Below are 27,965 nucleotides of genomic sequence, written 5' to 3' on the forward strand. Positions count from 1 at the left end.
TTATTTTGACACAGTAAAAAAATACAGACATTACTTTTCATTCACTTTGCATGCGCTGTTTCTTCTGCCGGCTTGAGTTGATGGACTGAGCCCCAAAGGGAGAACAGTGGCAGAGCAGCTTGTGTTTCCTGCTTGATTGAATATTTATAGATCAGCTTGCTAGCCTGCCGCACACACTGCATGGCAAAAGTGCGAGACTCCCCAATGCGCTCGTGTAACTCGGTCCTCTGCCTGGAAACTTTGAACGTAGCTTGCAAGGGCTGATGACATTGATTTGAATGAAATTGAGGGAAACCATGTTAGCTGTGTAATTCGAGGAGGTGTGAGGAATAGCGGAATGGATTTGCGTCTGTGTAGGAATCTGCGGAACAACACTGTCAAAGACCCAGCGGACAAAAGTGTCACGTGGCATCTTGGTGTGAGATGTTTGATAGTGCGGTGGTTGTGCTTTCCTGTTAATATCAGTTGTGGGCGTTCAGGGTCAATGAGACCTTCTCTGTTGGCCTAAACATGAACAGAAAAATTGACCTACATTCAATCGCAATTCGATTTTTTTCTTTTACTTTTCCCCCCCCACAATATTATGATTTACTTTCCAATCAAATTTCACCTCTGGCTTATTCCATGTTAATGAAATCTGCTCATGGCCTTCAGAATCAGCAGAATGAGTAGTGCTGGCAGATACATATAGCATATCCTATAATAGCAAATTGGTGGCCCTTGATGATGTCATCATTTTTCCTTCCTCTGATTGGTTGGTCAGAGAAAAACTTGTGGCAGCCAATTTAACTATGCATGATGCATTTATTTACATTTTTGATGTCTCTGTCATGTTATTAGCTAAACAATGGAACCGTTTCAGACAAAGAAAAGTCAAAACTAACTAAAAAGTAACTATAATGAAAAATCTTTTTATTCTATTTATTTTTTATCTTTTTGCACTGATCGGTTGGCACTTTTTAAATTTCATTGTACATGTGTGACAATGACAATAAAGATCTATTCTATTCTATTCTATTCAAAACCTAGCTGACATTAAACAACAAACAAGCTAACAAGATGATACAAAACAATATCCAGTATCTTTTTGAATTTGTTTGCACAGAAGTGATGCTGCAAGAGTTTATGAAAATGATCATTAATGTATAATTATTCTCCACCACCTAAAACCTTCCCCCAAAATATTTTTGCCTTTTAAGCCATATGGCACATGGAGGCCACATTGAACGCTAATGTCCACATCTTGTCACGGCCTGCTTCTGCTTCTGCTGTTGCTGCACATGCTCCTCACCTTGACTACAGTCACAGACCACAGAGGCTGCGCATGAACAGCAGAGCTTCAGGTCCTCATTGTAGCTGTACACCGCCCACTTCTGGGAAAATATTCAAAGAGGCAGCTGACTCAAGCATCTGAATCCTCTTCTCACATGATGCTGCAAACAATCAGCTAATATTATACGCAGCCAAATCCTGACCAAAAAGTAGATCTGAATATTGATGTTCTTATCTTTCTTGGTGTCTTATCCTAGAGTGAGGTGGGCAAGTAACACAGTACGTCACCATGATGGATGGATGGATGGATGGATATATATATATATATATATATATATATATATTTTTTTATTCAGAGAGCTTTGAATCAAAGTCAAAGTCAGCTTTATTGTCAATTTCTCCACATGCCAAAGACACACAAAGAAACTGAAATTTCGTTCCCCCCTATCCCACGGTGACAAGACATGGCTCACAACAGACAAACAAGTAAACAAGTATAACAAAAGCGTGCTGAATAACTGAGAGCTCCTTCCTGGGTACTGATTATGGCAAAGGGCTACCAGTTTGACACAGACTTCTGAAATAGCCATTTTGCTCAATTTGGCTTTCACTGTTATTATTGTCATTTCCAGTTCACGTGTAAGTGTGATTTTAACAAAAATAGCCAAAATACAGTCAAACCTTGGTTTTTGACCACAATCCGTTCCAGAAGGCGGTTGGAGAAGCGAATCGGTCGAATTCCGAATCTATTTTTCCCATTACAAATAATGGAATTTTTTTTAATCCGTTTCAAGACAAATTATGATCTCACCTGTACGTGTTCCAAACCAATAAAATAATCATCAAACAAACTCTCCATTATTGGTTTTAACACGCCCCCCCCCCCCCCCTCAATGCGAGCATCAAGAGGGGCAGCTGACTCGCAGAGGGTCGCACCATGTGAGCCCCCCCCCCTCCTCGTATGAAGAGGCGCATTCATTGGCGGAGGAGAACGAAAGGAAGGGGTTGGGAGAAGAAATAGGAGGAGGAGAAGAGGAGGAGGAGGTAACCCCTAATTTACCGTTGGAGACGCCTCATGTGACCAACGGTGACAGTAGTTTTACCGCTACCCGGGGTGGAGGACCTGCTTCTTCCCCCCAGCGCTCCTCCACCATTTGACGTCTTGTTGCATGCATGCGAGAACGGTGGAAGCAGGCACTCTTTCTCTTCTTGTGCGTCCGGTGCCCTCGGGTTACTTTTCTCGGGTTTCAGCGTCATGGCCTGGAGGGGAGCAAGAACACGCTCCTCTTATCATCCCATCCATTACAGCAATTAGGATTGGGGTTGAAGCAAGAGACTGTGAGGACAGGAGATAAGGTAACACCCCCCCCCCCTCTCTTATTTTCCTTTCTTTTTATTTTGACTATGGGCAACCGTGCCTTCTTTCTACGCGACACTAATGAGGAAATTTTGGTCTTGGGGGGGGTTCTTTCCAATATGCACAGTACTGCGCGTAATTATAGTCCCTACCTAATTTCGCTTTTTGCTTTATACCTTTGCACCAAAGAACCGAACGATCCGGCAGCCACATTTAGCCGACCAGTGCCTTGTTGTTACGCAGGCCTGGTGACTGACTAGACGGAGGCTAAATGAGGGGGGCTCTGTTAGCATAGACAAGCTAACGTTTGAACATTTTCACTCGTTGAGAAGCTCCCTGACATCCATGAATAAAGCAACACTCGCCTGCATCACTTGCCCGGTTTTGTTGCATGGTAGGAGTATGAAAAGCGCAAATGTAGTATTTTACGATCGCCGTCGTATGTACGCAGCGTCTCCAGCGAGGCTGACGTGTATGGCTGGGATGTCAAAGTTCCGTTATGTTTGTTTAGCTCGCAGCTGTAGCGTTTCCTTAAAGTTTTATTGGATATTTTTATTGACAGAGATGAGTAGAGGATCAAAAATGATCACTTTACAGGAGCCTCCCAAAAATGTCATGTTTATTGCATCGACCAAGCGAGCGAGCCATTTTCAATACTAGACTGTCCAAAATGCAAATTTTAGATTAAACTGTAAATTATGACATCTTGGGTTGTCTTTCCCTTTTAAAATAACGTTTGTATTTGATTTCTAATCTACAACCAGTCAGCAGTTGAAGCCCTCTGTTTGAGATTATATGGAAATCTCCTCCCAAGATAACACTAACATGGTCAACACTGATATCAGGCTAATTTTATTGGTCAGTATAATTGTTAGACCGAAAAGGAAAACAACTTAATGGTGCAGGCTTGGCTAAAATTGATTAAATTTAATATACAGCGCCAGTTGATGTGAGCGCTCGTGAAGGCAATATGACAGCTCTTATTTATTCCAAAAAATGAATCCTGTTTTATTTGGAGGATGTGGTTAACTGTTCTTTTTTTAATTTTTTTTTTATTTGCTGTCGTTCTGCAGGTGATGACCTGGATAGTGCCATGTGAATGACTGGAGACCATGAAGCACACACACAAGCTGCTGTTCGTCCTGTGCCCCATGCTGGTACTAGGCTTTATTTACTACTCATCGGGAAAGTTACATCTGAACGTATGGGGCCAGAAGCCACGTAAGTCGCAAGCCTCGTCTTACTTTATTACCACTAAATCTTTGAAACATTTTCCCTCTGTTTGACTTTTTTACATTTCTATTTTCCTCTTTGTGTCCATCATCTGTTCGTCTGGTTTCATGTTTTATTACGTAATCAGCCCTTTACTGTTTTTGTGTGTTTCGACTCTTTGGTGTGTTATTTCCCCAGTGCAGTGGATGTTGCAAGGAATATTTGAGACAATTTCCTTGTTGGCTTGTCTCTTGTTGGAATGTTACAAACACAAAATCCACCCAAAGACGTTGCGCTCGAATGGCAGCGTTTTGAATTTATTTGGAGTTCTCAAACAACCAATTGAGATTTTCTCTTTGAAAATACAAAATGTGTCCCTTTCACAGATTAATTGAATTTACAGCTAAATGGGCATTTTAGGTTATGCTTCAAAATTATTTTTGTAATATCATATTGAAACTCAAATTCAGTATTTCAAGCTCAACTTTTTTTTCCCTGCGTTTTATTCAAAGACTTGGAAGATATGTAAATATAGTACAGGTTGAGAATTTTTTTTTATGGCAGTAATTTGTCTTTGTTGATCGCTATAAATTAGCGTTGAATTATTCTGACCGCTATTGATGCATGAGGGGCTGGTGTTTGATATCATTGTGTCATTTGAGTAAGCTAAAGATTAGACATTTGCCTAATACTGTGTGGTTGAGCGGCACACGTGCAACAATTGCTTTTGTGTTCTGCCATTCATGAATGAATTTGCTGCTGTTTTTAAAAAGCGGCTTCCAACAATACCGTCGCCATTTCAGAAACTTCCGCTTTATGGAGCTTTTCTACAGGTCTGTGTTTTACTCACCTGTATGCTGTTGTTGTGTCAATGAAATTGTTGTTTTGAGAAGAGATTTTTTTACTCAGGTTTATCTGTGTAGGAGCTTTTCTGAAACTGCTGATATTCACCAGCAGAGGGCGAACCAAGATTTCTCTTGAACTGCCTAATATTGCTTTGGTGACTGCAATCTTTTTTTTTTTTTTTTTCTTCCTCTCTGGTCTATTCTGCTCTTTATGTCTTCTTATTGGCTTTGAATATTTTTCCATAGAGCAGTATTTTTTTTTTGGGGGGGGGGGCTTGCTGGACTCTTTTGGATTCGTTTTGGGATTAATGAGGAATGTTTGCCGGTTTAACTGCTTTACTTGACACCACTGTGCCCAGTTTGAGGTAGAAACATAAGCGAAGACAAATGCAGGTGGATTTTTGTTTAGAATGACAAAGACGATTCACCGAAGTGATTCAGTGGTGCATTTTGCTGAACCAATTGGTAATTTTCCGATTGTGCATTTCTATTTATTAACAATAATTTCTTTAGCCTAATAGCATACTTTCACGAGTCATTCTTGACTTTTCTGAAAGTAGGAAAAATAAAAACAAATGACACATTTAACAAATTTGCCTTGATTCAACCTAGCTGACTTGATGATTGAGAATCTACGCAGACTTAAGTGAATGGCACTTGACTTACCATGATGATGACGCTGGATTTTTGCTTTCTACGCTGATAGAGAATTCATCGGAATGCTATCATGTACTGTCATATTATCTGGCTGGGGCCATTTGATCTGTAATCTATACGGATACGTTTGCAGTAATGTTGACCTTATAAACATAGTCGGCAATAATAAAGATGTACTCAACCAGCTGCTTTTCGCAGATCTGCCAGATGGTCACCACAGCTATGGTGTTTGGGCCAAGTCATATTTTCCTTGTCAAGCAACTGTATTTGAATTCACACAGATGGCTTGACTTTAGATGTTCAAATTCGCTCATTAATGAGCCATAAAGTGTTTTAATTCCCCAATAGTCCCTATTGTTAATATAACTTCTGTTATTCCCACAATGGGAATGTTTGCAATCATATCAGCAGTTTACTTTTTACTTGTGCCCCAAGGTAATTCAAGGCTACCGCCTAATAATATAAAAAAAACACTATTACATGAAACCAGAATTTTAAAATTCATGGACTGTAAATGGATGTGACAGATTTTGAAATATGCCCCCCCCCCCCTCCCCCCAAAATAAAACATACTGTACCTGCAGTAAAGCACGTTATGCTGCTCTTTTTCTTCTTTAGAAAAACTTGAAAGAATGGCGAACAGTTCAAAATAGCCAGAACAAAAACGGGTGCTCGAAGGCCAAAAAAATTGGGAAAAGCCTACTGGAACATCTGGAGTTTATTAAATTTGAGTCCGTCATACTTTAAAGTGGTGTCAAGTGACTGACTCTCATTTAAAGGTGGTTGGTCTGAACAGCCCCATCCCCGTTATGAGTGTGTGATCACTTGTCCAACCACAAATTCTCTCTGTCTGTCTGTCTGTCTGTCTGTCTTGCTTCCCACCACACTGTGCTTCAATGGAAATTTCAGTTGAGGTGCAAGAAGTCTACTATCAACTGTCAAAGCCATTATTTACATGATCACCTTTCAAACTTTGTGTGTTTTGAGTCGATCCCCATCTGGTGTTGTTAGTATGTGAAATATATCGTATACAACCGTGTGTGTATATTTATACTACTCACAAAAAGTTAGTGATATTCGGCTTTTGGGTGAGGATGAAACAAAAATTGCACTATGACCTTTCCAGGTGAACTTGATTTGACCTTCTCTTTGAATTCACACGTTCAGCATTCACAAGAGGTGCTTGATCCACGAATGGATCAATCAATTTCGAAGGACCTCCATTTTTGCAACTCTTCCATTCTCTCTTTGTCTCTGTTGCAACCTGCTCACGACAGTGTGCGACAGCGGTTACTCGAAAACATCCTGTATGAAACCTCACAATGACAAAGTACTGTTGCTCAATTGTTCACAGTTGTTCTGCGTCTTCTCTTTTGAGAAAAAGCAAGTTGTGCAAAAAGTATTGTAAGGTCGAATCGTTGCAATTGTGCGTGCAAAGATTTCTCCACTTCCTTTGAATTCAAATTATTTTTCTTTGGTCATTTTTAGTGTTCGCAAGCTCCAGTAGGCTTGATGGCTTTGCTTAGGAACCAGTTGTAATTTAGCCTTGACATAAAACCAAACTTGGATTTCTCCCGTCCTCATTTTGTGTCTCCATGTGTAAAAACTTGTACGGCAATTGTTCCTCACATGGCAGATTTTTCAGTATCTTAACCCCCTTTTGTTTTCAGAGCTTGTTGCTGAAGTGACAGCCGTAGTCCTCTCTAGGGGCAATGAAGTGAATGGAATTCCAGGTAGTGGGGCCCTGGCCCGCCTATTTCAACCGGGTGACTGTCAACCTGTGGGCTGCTCGGTGGCGGTTGTTGATTTTCGCGGGATATAAATCACTGCTAACTGACCAACTAAAGCTTTGCCTTTCACTTTCATCTACCTTTCATTTCCTCACCCAAAGTGGTTGTGTTCATTTCATCTTCACGAGTTGCTCAACACAAAGCTGCAATAATATCCTAAGCACACCCAGTGTGCGTTTGGGATTTAATGCAGTTCCCATTTCATCTGACTTTGCTTAAATCATAGGGTGTTGACAATTCAGCCTCTTGGGAATAAATCTACTAATCCATCTTTCTCCTTCCTGTGCGCTCGTTTGGTTCCCTTTGCTTTATTTTCACGTTAAATGCCGCTGACAAAGATTGGCCTCAAATGCTGCTAACTAACCCTTTTGTGTTTCAGAGCTGGAAACGGATAGCTCCGAGGGACGAATAGTAGGCTCAGGTACATCCGCAGCGCCACCAAGTGAACCTTTTGCCCATCCTTCTTCTCCCCCAATCCAAAAACAATAGAAGACCCTTCCTTGAAAATTTCAGTGGCATGAGAGACAAACCTCTCCACCTGTTAAATAGTAATAAACACCACTGAAATGTTCATCACAGATAAAAAAAAAATAGTTTCAGAATATCGATATGATAAATTTAACCTTTTTTTTCAAGTGTCATAAAATTAAATTGGATCCAAATAGTGAAATGTATTGTACAGCGTGTGCTGTGACGTCCTGTCCCCGGGAAGTTGCATTGTAATGAAACACTGCCCTCTGCTGGCCCAGGTACAAAACTGTAAAATGGAGTTAATTATACGACCGAATTGAGCGTATTGGATCTCAATTATACTTTATTTCTACAACTTTATGGCTTTAAATTTCACAATGTAATTAAGGTCTGGGGACTTGACCCTGTGCGTACATTTCCCCTTGTCCACCCCGGTTGCTTTGGTCATCCACCAGGGCGTGCTTGGATCCGTCCGTCCCTAATAAGCTGTCTCGCATTGGCTTTTTGCTTGTCTTTATCTTTCTCCTTCAGCTTCTCTGAAGACGAGCTCCACATCCACAGCCGTAATGCTCTGCTCTTTCTACTCCTCACTAATGCTTATCTTATTAATGTATCCTGTAGAACTGTAGGGGTCAAGAGAAAGTTCTATTAGATCATGTGATATGATTGCATATTAGTTGTATCCCACTGTGGGAACCTGGGGATGCTTTGGTTTTAGTTGGCTGTACCAGTCACCATTTTTTGAAATTATTTTTTTATGCAAAACGCATCGCACTTGTTTGAATCAGTATTTGAAATGATAATAATCTTGATGACGTTTCAAGACTAACAGTTTTGTTAGAAACTAATTGTTTTGTTGAACAACATTTCTGGCACAAAACAGTGTCATAAGAAATTGGACAATGCCCGGTGGGATACATTGCGGTCATGCCAGGCCCGCCGCCGCCGCATACCAAGCAACACAACAGACCTTGACTTAAATCCCATTAAGTTATGTAACCGTGAATAAAAAGCGAAGCGTGAGGAATCGCTGTTGCAGAGATTCGCTCGTTGGTTCTGGCTGTGTGCCTCGGTGTACGGCGGGCGGGCGGGCGGGCTTTAGACCATGCCTCTGTAGTTAATGTATACATTCTCATCACATCATAAATAAAGGGTGTCCCGAAAAATGTACACACACTTTAAACTTTGAACCAATGGAATTCATCCTAAAATTTTACTGGGAGTTAATAAATGCATTAGAAGTACAAAGTCATGAGTTGAGCAAAATAGAAATCAGCTTGAAATGGAATCATTTTGTCACATTTGGTTGCATTTTCCAAATATGACTTCAGTAATTGAAAATGTGACTACATTTTATGGCACACCCATGTATTTATGGTACGTCTTTTCCGTTTCTCTGTCTCCTTAACGGCTTTGCCCTCAACATCATAAGCAGGCACCTATTGGCCGCCGCTTCGGTTGTCCATAGGTGATTGCTAACTTTTTTTTTTCCTTCTCACTTTATTTTTAGACTCAGCAGACTGTTTTGGCTGGCTTCTCCCTAACCTTGCTTGTTTGTCTCAATCCCTTAAATCCGCCGCTTTTGTGTAAAAAAATAAAAGTTTGTCTACAAGTGCTGGTAGACAATATATACCATCACAGATGAACCAGTGGTAATGAATTCAATATTTTACCCCATGCCAATCTGTTCCACGCTAATCAAAGATGATTTTCTATCTATTTTTTGTCTTTCTCTTCCAGTGTATGACAAGCAGGGCTTTTTGCTGCAGTTAGACACAAAATTGTGAGTACACGTTTTTGTTTTAGATTTTATTTTTTATTTTTTTAAAGTGTTTTTAAACAATCCTATGTATCATGTCTTTATTTAATGAGTGGCTATAAAGGGGCTAATGTGAGTCACCAAGACATCCCAACCGATTTGCCTCGGCCAAAGCGTGGCATGTCGACCCCTTCCGTCTTCTCCCAGTTTATTTGAACTAGACTCACAGAATACATCGTTATTTATGATTCCGTTGCTAATCTGCCGATTTTAGCTTTAAGCACCGCCGCCATGATTATTTGCACAAGGCCTCTCTGGTTTGTCTTGCCCACACGTTTGACATGGTGACCTGTTGGGGAATTCTTCAACTTCTTAAGGATCACTCAAGTGGATTGTTTGACAAGTTTGCTTTGGAGGGCTGCACGTGTCACTATAATTAATATTCCTTGATGACTGTAGAACTGATGAATCTGTGCTTCTGCTCTTTTAATTATTATTTCCAGGCCACCAGAGTTGGCGTACAAGTACGGCAATCTCAGTGAAGGCGTGTGCAAGCCAGGATATGCAGCAGCCAAGATGACAAGCATCTATCCAAAGTGAGAGATTGCCTTTTTCATTCAGAAAAAAAAAAATATTTGATCCAAACCAAATTATTACAGATGCCTAAGAAGCTTGATTAAAATCTCTGTAAAAAAAAAAAAAAAAAGCAGTTATAATTTAATGTCATTGTTGGGGGAGGAAAAAAAATGACTTTTTGAATACCACCAACATGTTTGATGCCATTCACAACCAAGTGTGCCTGAAGGGTTTGGAAATAGAAAGAGAGAAAGCCCCACATTCCTGTACAATCTTCCCTAGTTTCAGTCACGGTTCTATCATCTCGTTCCCAACCACAAAACTTGACTGTTGTCCTCATCATCTCCCTTTGACACAAGAGAGTCATTGTCATTTGAATACAAGGTCCCCCATCTTTCTGCTATCAAATTCTGGATCTTCACAGACTTTCTCTGTGAACTACACCAAGCAACTTCCTGTCTGTCGTACCATGACTCATCACCCGCCTCCTTGTGCCGCACAGTCGTGAAAAACCGCCACAGCTTTCTGTGATGTCATTGGCGCCTTTGATTTTTTTTTTTTTTTATGGGGAGCTTCATGCAGTTTATTCTATAGGACATTGTCCCATTAGGATTCTTGGCGCTAGGCTAATAAATGGCGTATTTTCAGACCCGTGGGACTTGTCTGTTAAATTGAAATACCGGACTTTACACCCCCAGCGCAACACAGAATTATTTTGAACAGGTGTTTAAAAAAAAAAAAAAAAGTTTGTGTTTACCTCACCTTTAAACATTAACCATAGCGCCGAAAAATTGCTCTGATCGTATTGTGGTGCTTTGCAGTCGCCACGGTAACGGCCCACTCCAACTTAAGTTCCAATTTGACACCAAAATTGAGGTTACGAAAATTCAATCTGGGTTTATAAATTACTCACACAAACATTGCAAATGGCTTCTTCAGATGAAATACTGTGGGTAAATGATCGTTTTGCTTAACAAGACTGTCAAAGCAGCGCTGTATTAACAATGTCTTTTCTGGTAATGACTTCCTCGAATCAGTCACACGTGCCGCATCAAAGTTCTATTGATTACGAATACATTCAACGTCTACGTGTAGGTCAATGTGCTCCATTTGTCCAAATTTGCACATTGTCTACATTTGCATGGAGAATTGTGTGTAGGGAAAAAAATCAACATGTTTTGGTGATTACTGAATTGTTTGAAAGGTAAAAAATAATGATTTTTTTTTTCTTCTCTTAATTGAGATGAATCGAAATGTTCCAGGGCATTGTGTAAATAGGTGTGGTGGATAGTTCAGCTGTTAGGGAAAAAAAACATTCTTTAATCAGCAGGTCCGTGGCCTCGCCTTCTAATCTTCTTTTGTTTCCTCTTAAGTTTGTCTTCAGATCCTCCGACCTTTTACAATGCAATTAATTTTCCACACCTGGCTGCTTTTTCCGTTTTACCGCAAAGTGTTTGTACCGGAGGTCTCACTCAAGACTTGCCACTGAACTCAAAGTGGCACGGTTATGAAAATATTGCCAGCGAGAGATGGATTTCGCAAAGGAAATGAAGACAATGTGTCGAAGCCTCTGTGGCTGTTTCGGGAGCCTTGGCTTTTTAACAACAAGCAGCCCCCTCGTCTCTGCTTGTCAGTGACGGACTGTTGCTATGGCATAAGTGATTTGCGCCGGGTTCTGTTTTATTTACAGGTCTGATGGGTTCACCGAACGCCCCATTTGTTTTGCTATGAGCAAATTCTCACATGGCATTGGCTGGAAACGTCAAGCGAGGGCTGCTGCTTGTCCTCTCTTAATCGACCTCTCAGGCTTGCTTGCTTGCTTTGAAGCCGGAGCATAATGAAGCCATCTAAAGACAGATTAGGGTGCGTGGAAAAGAAACTAAATTGAAGTTACGAAGCCTGCCCCTAATTTCTGCCATGTTTCGGTCACTCCACGTACTGTCGTTCCCACAACAAGCTATTAGATTCGGAATCCTGTTTTGAAGGCCATCTCCAGTCCTTAAATATTCAACTGTAGATCACTTTTAGGTACCCCGTTCGTTCACTCGTTTTCAATGACTTATGACTCAACTGTTGCCAAATACATCAAAATGCAAAAGTAGCCAGTAATCATCAAAATTACTTGTAAATGTCAGTTGGACAACTTCTGGATGGTTTAGAAAAGATTTGAGCGTTTGCTTCCCTGGTTTCCCCACACCAGCGGAAGGTCAAATAAACACACACATCCATCCTGCAGCAGAAAAAAGACCACTCGTATCTCGGCGCTCTCATTTCGGGTGTGACTCTCAGGAAATGGCTTCCTTTGATTTTGCCAGCATCAATTTGTCATTGAGGGACAAATACGGACACGCAGGATAAGGGAGAAGCCATTCTGGAATTTACAGGTCATGTAGTTAATTAAAAACATTGGCGTCGAGCTCTGTTTTATTTTGCTTGCTTTTGTCGGGCTATCACTCTTTCGACGGTAGACGAGTGTGTTTGGGTTTGTTCATGATGGAATAAAAGATGGAGACAGAATGTTACTTTTAGGTTGATCTGAGCAAACAAACTCATCCCCTGCACTTTTCTTTCCTCCCTTGTCTCTCGAAAGGTTCACAAAAGCGGCGCCCATGTTTCTAGACCAAAACTTCAAACGTCTCACAAAAGTCAGCAATTACTTGCCTCCCTTTGGATTCAAAACGCAAGGTAAGATTCGGTCATTGCTTTTGGGACTCCTTAATGTTTTTTTTTTTTGTATCGTTCATGAATAGTTTGTTGTGGTCGCTGACGATGATGATGATGATATCATACCCCTTTAGTGATGCTGTTTATTTTTATCGTTGAGTTTAAATAAAAAGAAGAGTTGACCTCATGGGCCGACATCACTGATTGGTGTCTGATTACGTGACTAAAACGTTTCTGATACAAAACCACCTTACAATGACATTGGATCATCGGATAAAACTTTATAAAGGCTTTTGGTTGTGTACTTTGAAGCGTTGCAACAATGTTGTCTTTGTGTTCTTTCGGGGTTTTTGTGTAATCCACAGACGCATGCCCTCACTGTCACTCTGTGCGCTCTTCTCCCCGTGGTTTCCCTTTTTAGTGTTTCTCACGTGTTACAACTTAAGCATGAATAGAATGTGACTTAGTTAACTAAAGGATGAGAACAAGACAACTCCGCAATGTGACCTCCACTTGCCTGTTTGCGCTTTGACGCACCGTCTGGGCATGCTCCCTTTATGTCACGTTCAAATAAACACTTCCTATATAATGAAGTACCTGCATTTCATTAATTGTCCAAAAGTGCGGCAATGTTACGGCTGTTGGGATGATGCTGCCAGATGGAATGCGCTCACTCACTCGCTTGCTGTTTTTGGCCGTCCGAGTCGGATGTTACGGTAGCGCTGGCGTTACGTCATGCTGCTGTTAATTGGATTGACTCAAATCTGGCAACGTTTATATTGATAAGCAAAATAACTTTCATCCACTCAAAAATAGTGCCGTTTGCATTGAATACCGTAATTTCCGGACTATAAGCCGCACCGGACTATAAACCGCACCAGCTAAAATTCGGGGATATTTTAGTTTTTTTCTTACATAAGCCGCACCGGACTATAAGCCGCACGTGCACATGAGTTTTTTACAAAGAAAGACAGTACACAGAAAGCCTTTTAAAAGTTTTAATAACATACTTTAACATATCTTTCTAAACATTACCTGTGACGCAACATGGAAGTGTGCACTGCTTTGTGTAATCTCTGAGTCACATGGCAGAGTAAGAGAAAGGGTTTAGAGCCCTTTGACGCAGGTAACCGTGCATTCCTACTAAACTCATAATAGTCACAAGCAACACAGCCAGAATAAGCAGCAGCCGTAGTAGTATTTCAAAATGGTATTTTTGTTGTTGTTTTTTTCTTCAAGATACCGCACAACGGTGGTCCACAGCCTTTTTACGAGTGTATAAAAGTGATCAAGTCATCACAAAAATCACGAAAAAATCTTATATAAGCCGCACCTGACTATAAGCCGCAGGGTTCAAAATTTTGGAAAAAAGTCGCAGCTTATAGTCCGGAAATTACGGTAACTACAAAACTTTGTAAAAATGCTTTTTGAAATACTATATATGTGATCTGCTATTGAGCTATACAAATGTAGTTAGAATAAGCCACCTCCCTACAGCCCAAATGAGTGACAACTAATGTCTGGATATTAAAAAAAAATCATTAGTAATGTATCTGTTGTCACCATCCTATAAAAGAACAAGCCATTCTTTCCTCACTTGACATTTTATTATGTTTAGGCAGCAAGTAGTCTGTGTTTATACGCGGTTGATACTTCCAAAACTCTTCCTCTTTGTTGCCGTTAAAAATTTCTGCGATTCCAGTATAGTGTTACGGCCGACGACAATTTGTCTGTGCCTGCGCCGTAATACATACTTTTGTGTTATGAAATGTTCGCAGTGTTCTACCTACAATTAGCCTAGCTATGGTGCCATCCTCTGGAAAGTGAGACCTGCTTAGATCCAGGTGTGGTCCTTAAGCGTGTGTTTATGCTGCTCAGGGTGATGCTTGACGCCAGACATCGACACCACATCCAAACAACGGCCTGGTGCTTTTCTCTCTCCCCTTCAGCAGTTTAATCATGAGAGTGAAAGGGATTGTGTAATGTCTGAAACACCCCCCTCACTTTAACTTTTTGCTTTGGTATGCTCCCCAAATATATGGAAAAACACACATCTGACAGAAAAAAAAATTGTCACTGATAAATATTAATTCCTTTATAGTGATCTGTTCTTCCAGATTCTTACCCTGGCCTTTTTTTTTTTTTTTTTTTTTTTTTTTTTTTTGGGAGCGGCAAAATTACATCTGGCATATATGATATAAAAACTGTATGTTGACAAGGAACCCAACAGATTTCCCAACATGCAGCTTTTTGGCAGCGAGCAAACAATTCTTCAAAAATAATCTTGATGCTGTTTATTGCCGCTCCGAGTTGTTTACTGTCAAACTAAACAAAGCAAAGAATTGTATTTAAAGTAGTTAAAGTATTTAAAACAACCACATAACGCTGCTTGCCCCAGCAATCTGTTAAGCTTAATGTTAACAATGTAAAATGCCATAGAGAGGCTAACAAAAAGCATCAGTTGTAATCTTTTAGGCGAACAACAAATGTAGACCTAAAAATACTAAAAATTTTGATTTAATGCGTGAGATAAAAAAAATATTGGTTTTGCATTGTATTGATCCTCTGCATAGAATAATTAGCTTGCAGAAAAGCTTTAATTCTCTCCTTCAGCACATTGTCCATTAAATTAATGTCAATATTATATGTTTTGATAAAGTACATCATTATCAAGTTCCATTTCCCTTATTAAAAAAAATTTTTTTGGGGGGGGGGCTGTACTGAACATTTAACATTTCTTCTCATGTCAAGATGATTTGAGATAAGAGTGCTTTGAGTTGCAAGTGTAGTCACGGAATCAATTTAAATATTATGGACGCAAGAACTTCAAGTATGATGGGCCTAAACATGGTGAGCGGGCGAGGTAATAAATACATTGAAGGTCTAACGCTGAAAGCATGACACTTGCACAACACACGGTCGAACATGGCAGGAATGCGCGCTATGACTAAACATCGGCGTTCCTCACCCTCACAGGGGTTCTCACCATGCAGGGAGATGAGCTGAATATCGCCCACTTAACTCGCGCGTGTTTGAAAACAGCATTCCTCCCTGAGTGCTTTTATGGAGAGTTTTGACATACACCCACATACCTTTCTGAACCCTGCATGTCGTTTTCCCTCATAAGAACCTCAACCCCATCAATAACTCCCCATCACCTCTATTTAACGCATTCCCTGCCAGCCCGTTTACAAAATGATGTTTATAGCCGTCAATGGCAGTGAATGAGTTAACAGAGTTTTACACTCATCCAAATAATATGTGGTATTTATTTTTTTCCCCCGCCCAGAGAGAATCATAGACAGCATTTTGACAACCACCAAAAACTTTGGACTAGGAGATGAACTGGACAGGTAAATTGTACGAACAGGATGCCACAAATAAAGTTTTCTTTTCATATATTCTTGCCCACTAATCTTTGCCGTTTATATTTTAGTCTAAGCTGTAAAAAATGCATCATAGTTGGCAACGGCGGTATCCTGTCCAACAAATCTCTGGGATCACGTATCGATGACTACGATGTCGTGGTCAGGTGAGTACGCTGCTGTGATTTACCAAAAGCTTTATTTGAACACGATTCAAGTGCACGTCATGAATCTTTAACTGCTCATTTTAGCGATGATAATCAATATTGGCAGATTGCTTCCAAACTCGTATTGCAGGATTTCCTTATGTTCCAGATTGAACGAAGCTCCGGTGGCCGGCTACGGCAAGGATGTAGGGACCAAAACGACAATGAGAATTACCTACCCAGAGGGCGCTATTCAAAAGCCGGAACACTACGAAAAGGATTCCCTTTTTGTTTTTTCTGCTTTCAAACCACTGGACTTCAAGTGGCTTCGACAGATGGTCTTCAAGGAGAGACTGGTAAGAATTTTTTTGGGGGAGAATTTCATGCATTTGCCTTTCAGCCATTAGATGGGCAATATGAAAAGAACTTTAGGCACGACTAACAAAACTTTTATAATGCGCTGAATTTGAAAAAAAATGAAGACCCTAAGGTTTTTCAATGGGGTTGTTTTTTTTTTTTTTTCTTTTTCTGATCATTTCTGCGTTATAGTCGCACCTCTGGGAATTATGCTGCTTGAGTGTCTGTTCTCTTTCTAGCAAAACATAGCAGCCTAACCTACATTCTGTTCATTCCTTCACCGGAACATCATGAATGTTAACTCTGGTGGAGATAGTTTAAATTCTTAAGAAAGATCAATTGAGAGAGAGAGAATAAAATGACTACCCTGCAGGCCTTTCTTTTCCCTCAACTCACAGCTGAGTTCTCAATTCTGTCAAAATAGTTCAGTTGTACGAGATATTTATGGAAAAACTCCAGATGGTCTGTCTGACTGACCATATTGTGTCTTTGTCTCGGACTATAAAAGATAAATAACTTTTTAAATAGTTTTACCTCCTACTTTTTTCATGGTCACTCAAAATCCGTCAGGAACATTCCAAGTATCTCCACAGCTGAGACGATTTCAAGGCTCTTCAGTGGACAATGGCACAATTATTATTATTATTGAAGCCTATTTAAAAAAAATATTCATCAAAATATATATATTTATAGAATCCCCCTATCAACTCATAAAACATATCCCCAATTATGTTTTGTCCCACTTATGTGTTTTAGCAAGAAAATTTGAGCCTCTGGGACCTTTTTCCAAAACAACACTCGTTGCCGTGGCAACAATATCCCTTTACGATTCAAAGTGGGTTTTTAGTCTCAGCTGTCGTTTTAAAGGAATTGTCGTCTTGTTAAAAGACTTTTATCCTGGCTTTACGTAATCTGACTCACACCTAGCACTCGCTAATACATTGGAAACTAACCCTAACCCTAACGCAAATGTAATAAGCAATAAAAAAAAGTGCACATCGGGGTTTCCCCATTTTCTTTCCTCTTTTCATTTTGCCATCCCGAGAGAAAGCTTTCATGTAACTTTACAACAGTCGATTCTTTTGAGTTTTTATTCTGCTTTGCAAAACCTTTAGAATAACAGCTGGAGGGGATATTTGGGGCCTTTTCTATCTCTACGCTGCTTATAAAAGCTAGTGCAGGCCCCATTTGTTCTTCCCTTTTTTTTTAAGGATGGGGAACATCACGCAGCGGTCCTATATTGTCTCATTTCGCCGCTGGCCAGTGAGCTTTCCTCGGCTGTGCTATATCTTCTTGGATGACTAAACAAAATGAGAATTTCTAAGGCAATGATACAATCTTTTATCTAACCCCCCCCCCAACACACTCCCACGCATGACATACTGTAGATAAAAAAATAAATGAATAAAATAAATACATGTGAATTAAATGTGTCTTTTGCCTTCTGATGGCCCACAGTTTTCATTCCAGTGCGTAGTCTGACCCCACGTGCACAAGCCTGGTTGATTGCTGTTTACATGCTGTGCTCAAATTGCAGCAAGATAACCACCAAAAATTATGTTTATATGTTTAATTTTTTCATGCCCATTTTTTTGTGTCAGTCATTTTATATTTAGACAACTAATTTAACACTGTATGCCCCTTTTTAAAGATTCGAGATCTTTCCATATGCTCAAAATAGATTCCTGCAAGCTTTCCAAAATATTTACATATTTAAAACAGCTAGCTTGAGTTTGCCCTGCTGCCTTTATCCCATTGCTTAGTGGACAACATCATGCACCACATGAGCCTAGCTCGACCAATCACCAAAAAGCTGTAATTGTGTTTGTTAGTACTTCAAAGTTGTTGTTTTAGATTTGAAACGACTTTGTCTCCACCTTCCGCTATCCACTCCGCTTCCGTGGTTGGACCACGCGGTAAACCACGGACCATGGTAAACATCACCTCATCCGGCCAAATCCTCAAACGGTGGTTTAGAACATCCCAATTGCAAATTATACCATGCTCGCTTGTCAGGGAATTAAAGACATCTTCATGCTGTAGATAAAATGAGCTTATTCCAGACTTGTAAGAATTACAGGTCCAGAGAATGTTTTTGTTTTTTTCTCTCTGTACTAAAATAATTCTTAGAGAGCTCAATTATTTGATATTTTTGTATGAATCGCAGATGTTCTAATGGAATTATAAAGGACGAGAGTTCCCATTGTGAAATGCTGCCCATTTTCCACTTTAGGACTTCATTCCCGCGTTTGATCCCCCACTTCTCCTGGCTTATACGAGGTCTCCTCGCCCTTTGACAATATCTCCAACTAATCCCAAGCATTCAACTCTTTAGTGATGATTTCTATGGCCGTGATTTTCCTTACTAATAAACTGAACGCTTGTAAATCCTGCGAAGAGGCTGAAACTTGGAATGGTATTAAAGAGGCATTGAAAACAATTAGGGTGCGCTTCCACGTGGTTGGGCGACATTTACGAGACGAAGGCATGCGTGAGCAAGCGTCGTCGGCTGAAACGATAGCCGGTTATTTTAAAATCGTGTTTTGAAATCAATGATTGTTTTAGTAATCATGATTTCAATCTCAATTCAAATAACCCACTCCTTAAAGGCATATGCAGATACAACCGTAAATATGAGGATACGACAGCTTATTTATTGTCTTGAATAATGCCAAATCCATTTGAATCGGATTAATCGAGGGCATTAATCACTTTATTAGTAGGGCGGATTTTCTTCCATCCCAAAATGGTTTATACTGCTGCTGTTGCTGCCTTCGTTATGAGACCTCATTATTCATTACAAAATGAAGGCTTCAATGTGGTGCCTTGAGCATTCTTTATTGTTTGCATTACTTTTCCACCTCATTGACTCCTAATAGCAGCCCTCCTATAATGTATTTTTTCTGGGCTCACATTGATTCATCTTAATTGTATCATTGAACGTAAGCGTTAGGTTGTGTAATCCCATTTTACAACTATAACCCCCACAATGTTTAGCTTGTACTTTTGTATATTTTATTTATAGGGTTTTTTTTTATGCAGAAATTTCCCTAATCAAGAACATTTCTCCTGTGGGAGAAAAAGTCAACTTTGTGGTTGAGAGCAAGTGAAAGTGGAACATTTCACATTGAGTTCACCAAAGTGAGTGTTGGAGTTTTCCGTCCCGGTTCGAGCTTGTTTTAACAGGTGTTTTACTGAAAAGCAGATTTACACATCCTGACGAATGTCCTCGGCCCTTTTAACTATAAGCAATTGCAGGACAAGAGAAAAAGCGATTTCCTCTCCAATGGCAGTCTGGTGACACGCTGATCTCGGCAACATTTTTCCGTCCATCTTTGGAGCATGTGTTTGAGTGGTCTTGAGACACTTCCTGTGCCGTGTGTGTTCAAATGCCACTGGCGCAGCTTTGCAGCGTTCTTCTTGTCTAACACACTCGCACACGGGTAAGCAGTCAAGCCAAGTGGAGGCAACATCCTGTTCCCTCGAGGCTTTTTTTTTTTTTTTTTTTTGACTGCTACTCCCATTGGCTTCGCTGCTCCTATTCAGTCTTACACAATGCACAACTTGCATTTAACCTTTTTAATATTGCTTAGTGAACTCTTAATAAGACAGCTCGAAAGCTGTGTAGGAAAGTAGTAGTTGTGGAAGTAGCAATGCACCGTTGGGTAGAGTCTCATGAGTTTCTAGAACGTTGCTTAGATGGCTTAAATTAAGCAAGCGGGAGGCCTTGAATGGCCCCCGGGACGTATTTTGGGCACCATTTGTGAAGGTCATCAAAGAGATGTCACGTGTACAGTACATGTCGGGTCATTCCTGTGAAATTGCGTATTGTGTGCGAAAAATACGTTTGACTGTCTTTATTGAGCGTAACCAAGACGTATACACATCCACACATTGCTAAATAGATTTCTGGCAAACACAAGCTGTGTTGACAGGAGAGATGAGCTCTTGTTCCTGTTACAGCTTGCCAAAAGCACAGAGCTGGGCCTCAGTTCAAAAAAGAGCCGCCACTGTTTTTGAATGCGGCAGACTTGTTTGCCTCTGCCAACACACACACACACACACACACGCACGACAAGCATACAGTCATGCATGGATATATCAAAGGTAACCCAGCGAGTGCTATTTGAACAGGTGATTCCCGTTTTCATCTTATGATCTGGCTGGCTTTCGTCCTTTTCGGAAGTCGTACTATTGGCCAAGTCAATCACGCACCGCCGCGCCGATTTGTTGTTTGGGCATTTTGTTTATCGTCTGACACGAGTAATGGGCGAAGGAAATTATCATTGGAGGCGTGAAACTGTTGTCCAAGACGGGCTAATGACTTTTTCTGGCGGGTTCCGTGCCGTTTGGTCGAAATAATTGACTCGAGCGAGCGCATTTCATTAAGTTGAGTTATTCTGCACTGCCTGTCTGTCTAGCTGGCTTCCCAAACGCCTAATGATGATTGCTTTATGTAAAAAAAAAAAAAAAATCTTGGTCTCTGCAATGCCCTCAGGTCAAGGTGTGATTTGAATCTCTTCCTTTGAAATGCCATATTCAAGCTTTGATGTCAGTTCAGTTTAAACATTCAGCGCAGCAGGAGAAGAAGGAAGAGCGTATTAAAATGTTTTTATTGTAAACATAAATTTACTATTCGTGGACGATAGCGTCTGGGCTGGCTTGCGAATAGCAAAAATCTGTGATGCCCATTGAAATACATGGGGGTGGTTAATTCATTTTAAAGCCACAAAATTCTTTAAAAAAAAAAAAGAAAGAAGTAAAACCGGTTATTTACCTTTTTTTTATGAAATAATATTTGAAAAGCTTGGCACGGTTCTGATTTTAACGTGACATCTGTCTTTTTTTTTTTAATCTTTCTGGCTCACCAGCGAGGTACAGAAGGTTTTTGGAAGTCTGTGGCCCAGCACGTCCCTCGTGATCCCAGCGAGATGAGAATCCTCAACCCTTATTTCATCCAGGAGGCTGCCTTCCAGTTCATCGGCCTGCCCTTTAACAATGGCATAATGGGAAAAGGGGTAAGTCTAATGCAGGCACACACTTGCAGCTTCCTGATGAGCCAGCAGTCAAGAATTACCAGCATTAGGCTTGGAAATTGGCTTATAATTTCCCTAATCTTTGTGGAAGGACCGAATCAGGAATTTGTTTAGGATCACAGGGAAGAGACAAAGTATCCACCTTCTTCAAGTGATTGAGACTTGGCAGTCGTTGGAACACAAAATGTTCCCACCTGGCTTGTAAGTTATCTTTGAAGGGAAAGGAAAGAAATGGCGTGGGGGGGGGGGGGATACACATGAATGAATCAAGCTGCATATTTTTTTTTTTATTCTAACCAGAAATGTTTGTCACTTGTCCAAATATTTGAAATTTTGCTCGTAGTGTACGTGATGTTTTTTTGCCTGATCATAATTGTCGCAAATAAGAAATGAGTGTAACAAAAAACATTTTTGGGATGCTCACTTTAAAAACTGAGTATAAAGGGGAGAGGGGGGATTCTTGAAAAATCAAGACTCCCATATTGGAATCAATTCTCTCGCGTTGAGGCAGTCAATCTCTGCTTTTTGGACTCTGACCCAGCTCTCGATTGATATGTTTGACCCCTGCATCAGATGCTTACGTGCGTACGTTGTTGGAAAGTAAAGCGGCGATGTTATAAGTGAGCATCACCCGGGCGGGCGGGCGCAGTCCTCCGGGGCTCTCCAAACACCCCTTCATGAACCCGACATGTGTTCAACATGTGGGCATCTGGTGAGAGTGTGTTTCTGCTCATTTGGATTAGCGCATTTGGATTTCAAGGTATTGCCGTGTAAAACTGCAGGGTTTTATGTTCTACTCTGTTTTGGTTTTTCCGGCCTTTCAGCCCCCATGTCTCCTTTTGACCATCGTACTGTATGTTTATGTATGTGGAAACGAATGAGTAGCTTGATTGGTTGTACCACGGTGTGTAAATTAATCTGTATTAGAGCACACAGTAGGGGGTTGGCCAGCTGCTTGTTCAGGTCCACCTTGCCCGAGGGCTGCAAATCAGAGTAATGATTTAAATGGGGCCTCCCTCCGCTCTTTCTTCTTTAAACAAAACACACACACACATACAATCTATAACCCCCCACCTTCCTCGATCAGCGGCGGCCCGAGGCAATAAGGAAGCGCAGTTCAAGCCCGTAGATCACCGAGTCATAGACGGGGGTCACGTCTTACACGTGACGGTTAATGACTGAGTCATCAACGTTTAGTTAGTTGCTCTGGAGACAGAAGTGCAAAATTCAAAATGGTCTGAAATTGATCCAGAGCTTGTGTGTCTTTGCTGTAGAACATTCCAACTTTAGGCACGGTTGCCATAACGATGGCGCTGCATAACTGTGACGAGGTGGCGGTGGCCGGTTTCGGCTATGACATGAACGCGCCCCACGCGCCCCTTCACTATTACGAGGCTGTCAAGATGTCTGCTATCAAAGAGGTGAGTGCTAAAGGATGTCAGGAAATGTAATAAAGTGACAACCTGCGGATAAGTGGAATGGTATAATTTTTCCGGACAATGTTTGGAATAAGTAGAAAAATGAATGAATGAATGAAGATGTTGAGTTTGTACAAGTGTCCAAATTCTCTTGGCCATCATTCAACGTACGGCCGCTCGGAATCACCTTCCGAGCTCGTCCTCTACCGTTTACACTGAAAAGCAGCGCGAGTGTTGACGTGGGTAAACCATGAGCGCCGTTTGATGATAACCTTCCGCTAAACTCCCAGTGAGCTGTTTGCGTTTATTATCATCTTCATCAAGGCTGTCATCATCAGCCATTCATTGTTGACTGCTGCTGTTGCCTGCGCTTGTTTGCTCTTCTGAACCCAGATAATGAAGTTGATAAACACGTTCAAGTCTGTTTCCCATCAGCGTACACGTCTTTCAACCAGGACCATTTTGTCAAATGAGACAAACGCAGAAATCAATTGACCATTATTTTAGCAATCTGTTGAATATTTTGTCAATGAATAGATTCATTGGATTTAACAAGAAAAAAAAGATTCCATTCCTTTAACATTGTTTCAAATGCACAACAATCAATTATGAATCTGTTTTGCTAATTTGCTAATATTTCAGATTTGTTGCACCTCTAAACTCAAGTCACAACATTTTTGTAGATAGTGAGCAATTCTTCAGAAATGTCGCTTGAAGCTGTTCATTGCCACTCCCATTTGAAGTTGTAGCCAACGTCATCTTCAAACAAATAGTCTATTTACAACAACCGTGTAATTTGTCTGCTAGCTTAATCCGACACAAAATATTCAGGCTAACAATTAGCATCATTGTTTGGCGGAGGGCTTAATTGTTAAATCCACAATTTTCTGTTAATACCCTTTTTTTTTTTCTGTTTTTCTGATTCCCTCAGTCGTGGACACACAACATATCCAAGGAGAAAGAATTCCTGCGCAAGTTAGTGAAGGCCAATGTTGTCTCGGACCTCACCAGTGGCATCTGAGCATAGTGGCCTCTAGTCTCCTTCCCTTTGGACTACTGCACAGGAAGCCAGGGAAAGAGCAAACCCACCCTGGAGTGTCCAGGTGACCTCCACACGATATTCGATTTCATATCAACGGAGATTACTTTCAGAAGTTAAGCGGTGACGTGCGCACACGCGTGCCTTCCGAACCAAAGACGTCGACAGATTGAAGCACGTGGAGGGGCGGGGACGACTGATTGCACCCACTTCCTGTTTACCCATTTAATCTCCGGTATCACACCGATGACGTGACACAAGCGGAGACGGTGCAGGGACGGGCCGAGTATTAGCAGTGCCAAAAGTACCTCGAACAGGAGAGAGGTGGCGCTACTCTCCTCCTTGCTGCCTGAATGTATTCACTTTCCTCAGTGTAAATAGCAAAAGATTTTTACTTTAGTGGGATGCAAAAGTTTGGGCACCCCTGATCATTTTTATGATTTTCCTTTATAAATCATCGGTTGATCGGATCAGCAATTTCAGTTCAATGAGGAGCAGTGTGGCTTTCGTCCTGGCCATGGAACAGTGGACCAGCTCTACACCCTCAGCAGGAACCTCGAGGGTGCATGGGAGTTCGCCCAACCAGTCCACATGTGTTTTGTGGACTTGGAGAAGGCGTTCGACCGTGTCCCTCGGGAGTTTCTGTGGAGGGTGCTTCGGGAGTACGGGGTGATTTATGCTCCTACCCTCACCTATGGTCACGAGCTATGGGTCGTGACCGAAAGAACGAGATCACGGATACAAGCGGCCGAAATGAGTTTTCTCCGCAGGATGTCCGGGCTCTCTCTTAGAGATAGGGTGAGAAGCTCGGTCATCCGGGAGAGACTCAGAGTAGAGTCGCTACTCCTCCACGTTGAGAGGAGCCAGATGAAGTGGCTCGGGCATTTCATCAGGATGCCTCCTAGACGCCTCCCTGGGGAGGTGTTCCGGGCATGTCCCACTGGTAGGAGACCCCGGATGCACTGGAGAGACTGTCTCTCAGCTGGCCTGGGAACGCGGACACGGGGAGAACATGCAAACTGTTTGTCTGCTATATGATATATTGAACTGAAATTGCTGATCCGAACAACCAATGATTTATAAAGGAAAATCATGAAAATAATCAGGGGTGCCCAAACTTTTGCATACGACTGTATATCGAGCTGCATCGGCAGCATCGTCACTCTCCTTGCCTCCTTCTGTCCATTTTCACGCAAGCAGGTATGTCGGCATCTAAAGCCCGTTCAATTCTCAGCAGGTCATTGTCTTTATTTGACATCCTGTGGTGATGAAGATTTAAATTTTATGCGGTATATTTGTTGTCTACTCCAATCCTTGTTTTGTTCATTTTCATACGGTTCTCTATTGCGTTGTTTGCCAACCTTTATCGCACCAAAGCATGTCTTTAAAAAGTCACACCATGTTTTTTTAATTTACAGTTTAAGACCTCCGTATTTGTCAGTTGAGTTATTTTCTGAGTCAATACAAGCGCAAAATATTTTTTTTAATGACTGCTGTTACAACAATTACATAAAAACAAAAATCACTTTTGATCGTTAAAGGCCGCTGTGGTTCTCACTGAAAGTCATTTATGAGCTAAAATGTTGTTATTTTGATAATTTCGAACCAATGGAGTGAAATTGGATCATTTCTCACGACAGAGTGCTTGGAAATCACTGCTCAAAAAGAAGGAGAGACAAATTATTTTTCTTTTGCAAGCTCAATCAATCATCTGCTCGTCATCCCTGTCAGGTGAACCCCGATCGGTTTCATCTGGACATTTGCCGTGCGTGTGTGTGTGCGTGTTTTGGTAGGCGAGTGCGACGGCGGACCAATACTGTCCGCCTCATTCGGGCGGGTGGACTGAATGTTGAATCGTCTTCCATCCTCCCCGTTGCTGCAGCTCTCACCGTGCTTCACGTTTTGATTGTGGGGAAAATAAGATATATATTGTTTTCATTATTTATTTAGTTACTGAGACCCAGCGTTCGGATCACAGGCTGGCCTGCTTTCTTTTCTTGTGGCGTTCTGAGGAATCCGTTTGACTTGACCATGTGTACTTCCTTTGAGATTGCAACAATTTGTGTCCAGGAATGATTTTGTCGTTTGTTTGTTTCAACCTTCTTCCTAAAACTCTTTTCATACTGCTCTGTGTACTATATCGATATTACGCAATCAACAATCTCAAGGCAGGAATGTCCAAATAGCTCTTTGCTTGCCAACATACGAATGACATATTGCGTTTTGTTAACCATGTGCATTTGAAAGCTTTGTGTGTTTTTTTTCTTTTTCTTTTTCACTCTCAGGTGAACCCTTTTCACCTCTTCTTTATATCTGCTTGTCCTCTGGAAGTGCATACTTACTGTAAAGGAACCTGTGCTCGGATCCCGTGTTAATCAGAATGGATCGCGGGTGAGACTCTTCGCAGGCGCTCACACTGCCTTACGTTTCATCGCTTGAAAACGCTGTAAGCCATCAGCTGCACGTCATTTGGGAGATTTGGGTCCACTCTTGGAAATCTGCTGTGTATAGAGCCGGTTAGAGAACACTTGAAGACACTGGTTGTCTTTTTTTTTTTTCTTTTTTTTTGTAGCCACAGCCTACAAATCTGCATAGTCACTTTCACTCTTGCTACTGCTGTAAAATACAACATACACTACTCACAAAAAAGTCCTTCAATCTCTGTTTTCAGAGACAAGTGGAAGAGTCACAGAAAGGGCTCCTTGGAAATGTTTTGAATTTTGCCATTCAGACCAAACACATTGGAGGGAATCAAAAATGTTCTGAAGGATTTAATACCATTTTAGGGTTCCCCCCAAAATCCAAACTTTTTTGTTAGTAGTGTATTTGCTTTCCTGTGGGTACTGATCGTCACTTTTATGAACTTGGTTGGTTTGTCTGTTCAATCAGATGTGCTTGTTTTGGATGCGTTTCATTTTAAAGGAGGCAGATTGTAGATTTTTAAGACAAGCAGTTCCTAGCTGTAAGACCATGTAAAAAAAAAATACACAATCTTTTGTCTTGCTGAATTGTTTTACTGCAGTGCCAATGGCAAGTACTCTACTAAGTCGTCTACTTTTCAAAAGTCTAAACTGTATGCTCAGAGATACATTTAAACAAAGGAACAGGTAAAAGATTGAATAGGTTAATTTCATACCTAATTGGTGGCCACAAGCAGCTTTTCTGTAATGTGTCCCCTTTAAGGAGAGTAACAATTTTAGTTTACGTTGGCTATAGAGAAGCTTGAAAGAGGAGTTACTGAAAAATTAGCAAATGCAATCAATGCACTTGGGGAACAACAATGGCCAGTCCCAACTGTGACACTTTTTTTTTTCTCAGTTAAAATGCTGCGCTATTTTTTATTTTTTATTTTTTTTTTGCGCCTCCACACCCACGCAGTTGTCGTTCAGGCAGACCGGGCCCAAATCTCCTTGATGAAGTGGAATGTATTCAATGAAACATGTTGATTATTTTTGACATTTTTCAGCATCATCAATGGCAAGTGGTCAATATGAAGGTGTTACTTACTGTCTGTTTAAATCCAAATGTAAATTGCTTTCTGCAACTCAATAAAAAGGTTTGTAATGCACATTGTGACCGATTGTGAGAATAATTTCCCACCACTGCGCTTGGAGCGAGCCATTTTGCTGTTAATGGGGTGACGGACCCCCCAAAAAAGTCACGCCTCAAAGCTCTGGTTCCTCAGCAGCTTTCCCAGCTCCATGCACTGTGTGGGATCGAGAGGCGGTTGCAGCCAGAGGATATTTGCCACCTGGGATCTCCCGGCCGCCCGGCCGGCCGAGCGTGAGTCCAGCAGACGGACGTACAAATGAGCCTGCACCGCTTCAGCCGGTGGGACTTTTATTCTCTGCGACAGGTTCCCCGCCCCGCCTCCTCTCAGAAGACTTGGAAGGAAGAGGCCGTGACCCCCAGGCCTGAAACTGAACTCCTTATAGAATGAGATGGAATGGAGAGGAAAAACAGAACAATTCTCTACTTGATGTTCGGTGGTCTTTAGCATT

The 27,965-nt window shown here is 41.2% G+C and overlaps 1 protein-coding gene and 1 long non-coding RNA gene across 6 annotated transcripts; one reads left to right on the top strand and one right to left on the bottom strand.

The window, feature by feature from the left end:
* Nucleotides 1–1,221: 1,221 nt before the first annotated feature.
* LOC125984891 (uncharacterized) lies at nucleotides 1,222–6,443 on the bottom strand. 2 transcript variants are annotated; one of them, XR_007487150.2, is made up of 3 exons: nucleotides 5,922–6,439; nucleotides 2,084–2,532; nucleotides 1,222–1,373 (listed from the first exon to the last, which is right to left on the bottom strand). It is a non-coding gene; the product is annotated as an uncharacterized lncRNA (long non-coding RNA). The 2 variants fall into 2 exon arrangements; XR_007487149.2 differs by lacking the exon at nucleotides 1,222–1,373 and having other exon boundaries at nucleotides 1,898–2,532; nucleotides 5,922–6,443.
* Nucleotides 2,481–27,532, top strand: st3gal3b (ST3 beta-galactoside alpha-2,3-sialyltransferase 3b). Of its 4 annotated transcripts, none has more exons than XM_049747186.1 (13): nucleotides 2,481–2,628; nucleotides 3,703–3,850; nucleotides 7,014–7,076; nucleotides 7,513–7,554; nucleotides 9,345–9,387; nucleotides 9,867–9,959; nucleotides 12,530–12,624; nucleotides 15,893–15,956; nucleotides 16,040–16,135; nucleotides 16,284–16,470; nucleotides 21,343–21,489; nucleotides 22,782–22,928; nucleotides 23,857–27,532. In XM_049747186.1, exons 2-13 carry the CDS (start codon nucleotides 3,742–3,744, stop codon nucleotides 23,944–23,946), a joined length of 1,176 nt encoding a protein of 391 aa, XP_049603143.1. In that variant the 5' UTR covers nucleotides 2,481–2,628; nucleotides 3,703–3,741; the 3' UTR covers nucleotides 23,947–27,532. The 4 variants fall into 4 exon arrangements, with proteins under 4 accessions (XP_049603143.1, XP_049603145.1, XP_049603146.1 ...); XM_049747187.2 differs by lacking the exon at nucleotides 2,481–2,628 and adding an exon at nucleotides 2,880–3,023; XM_049747188.1 differs by lacking the exon at nucleotides 7,014–7,076.
* The last annotated feature ends 433 nt before the right edge of the window (nucleotides 27,533–27,965 follow it).

The sequence above is a fragment of the Syngnathus scovelli genome, chromosome 17 (assembly GCF_024217435.2).
Source record: "Syngnathus scovelli strain Florida chromosome 17, RoL_Ssco_1.2, whole genome shotgun sequence".
NCBI lineage: Eukaryota > Metazoa > Chordata > Actinopteri > Syngnathiformes > Syngnathidae > Syngnathus > Syngnathus scovelli.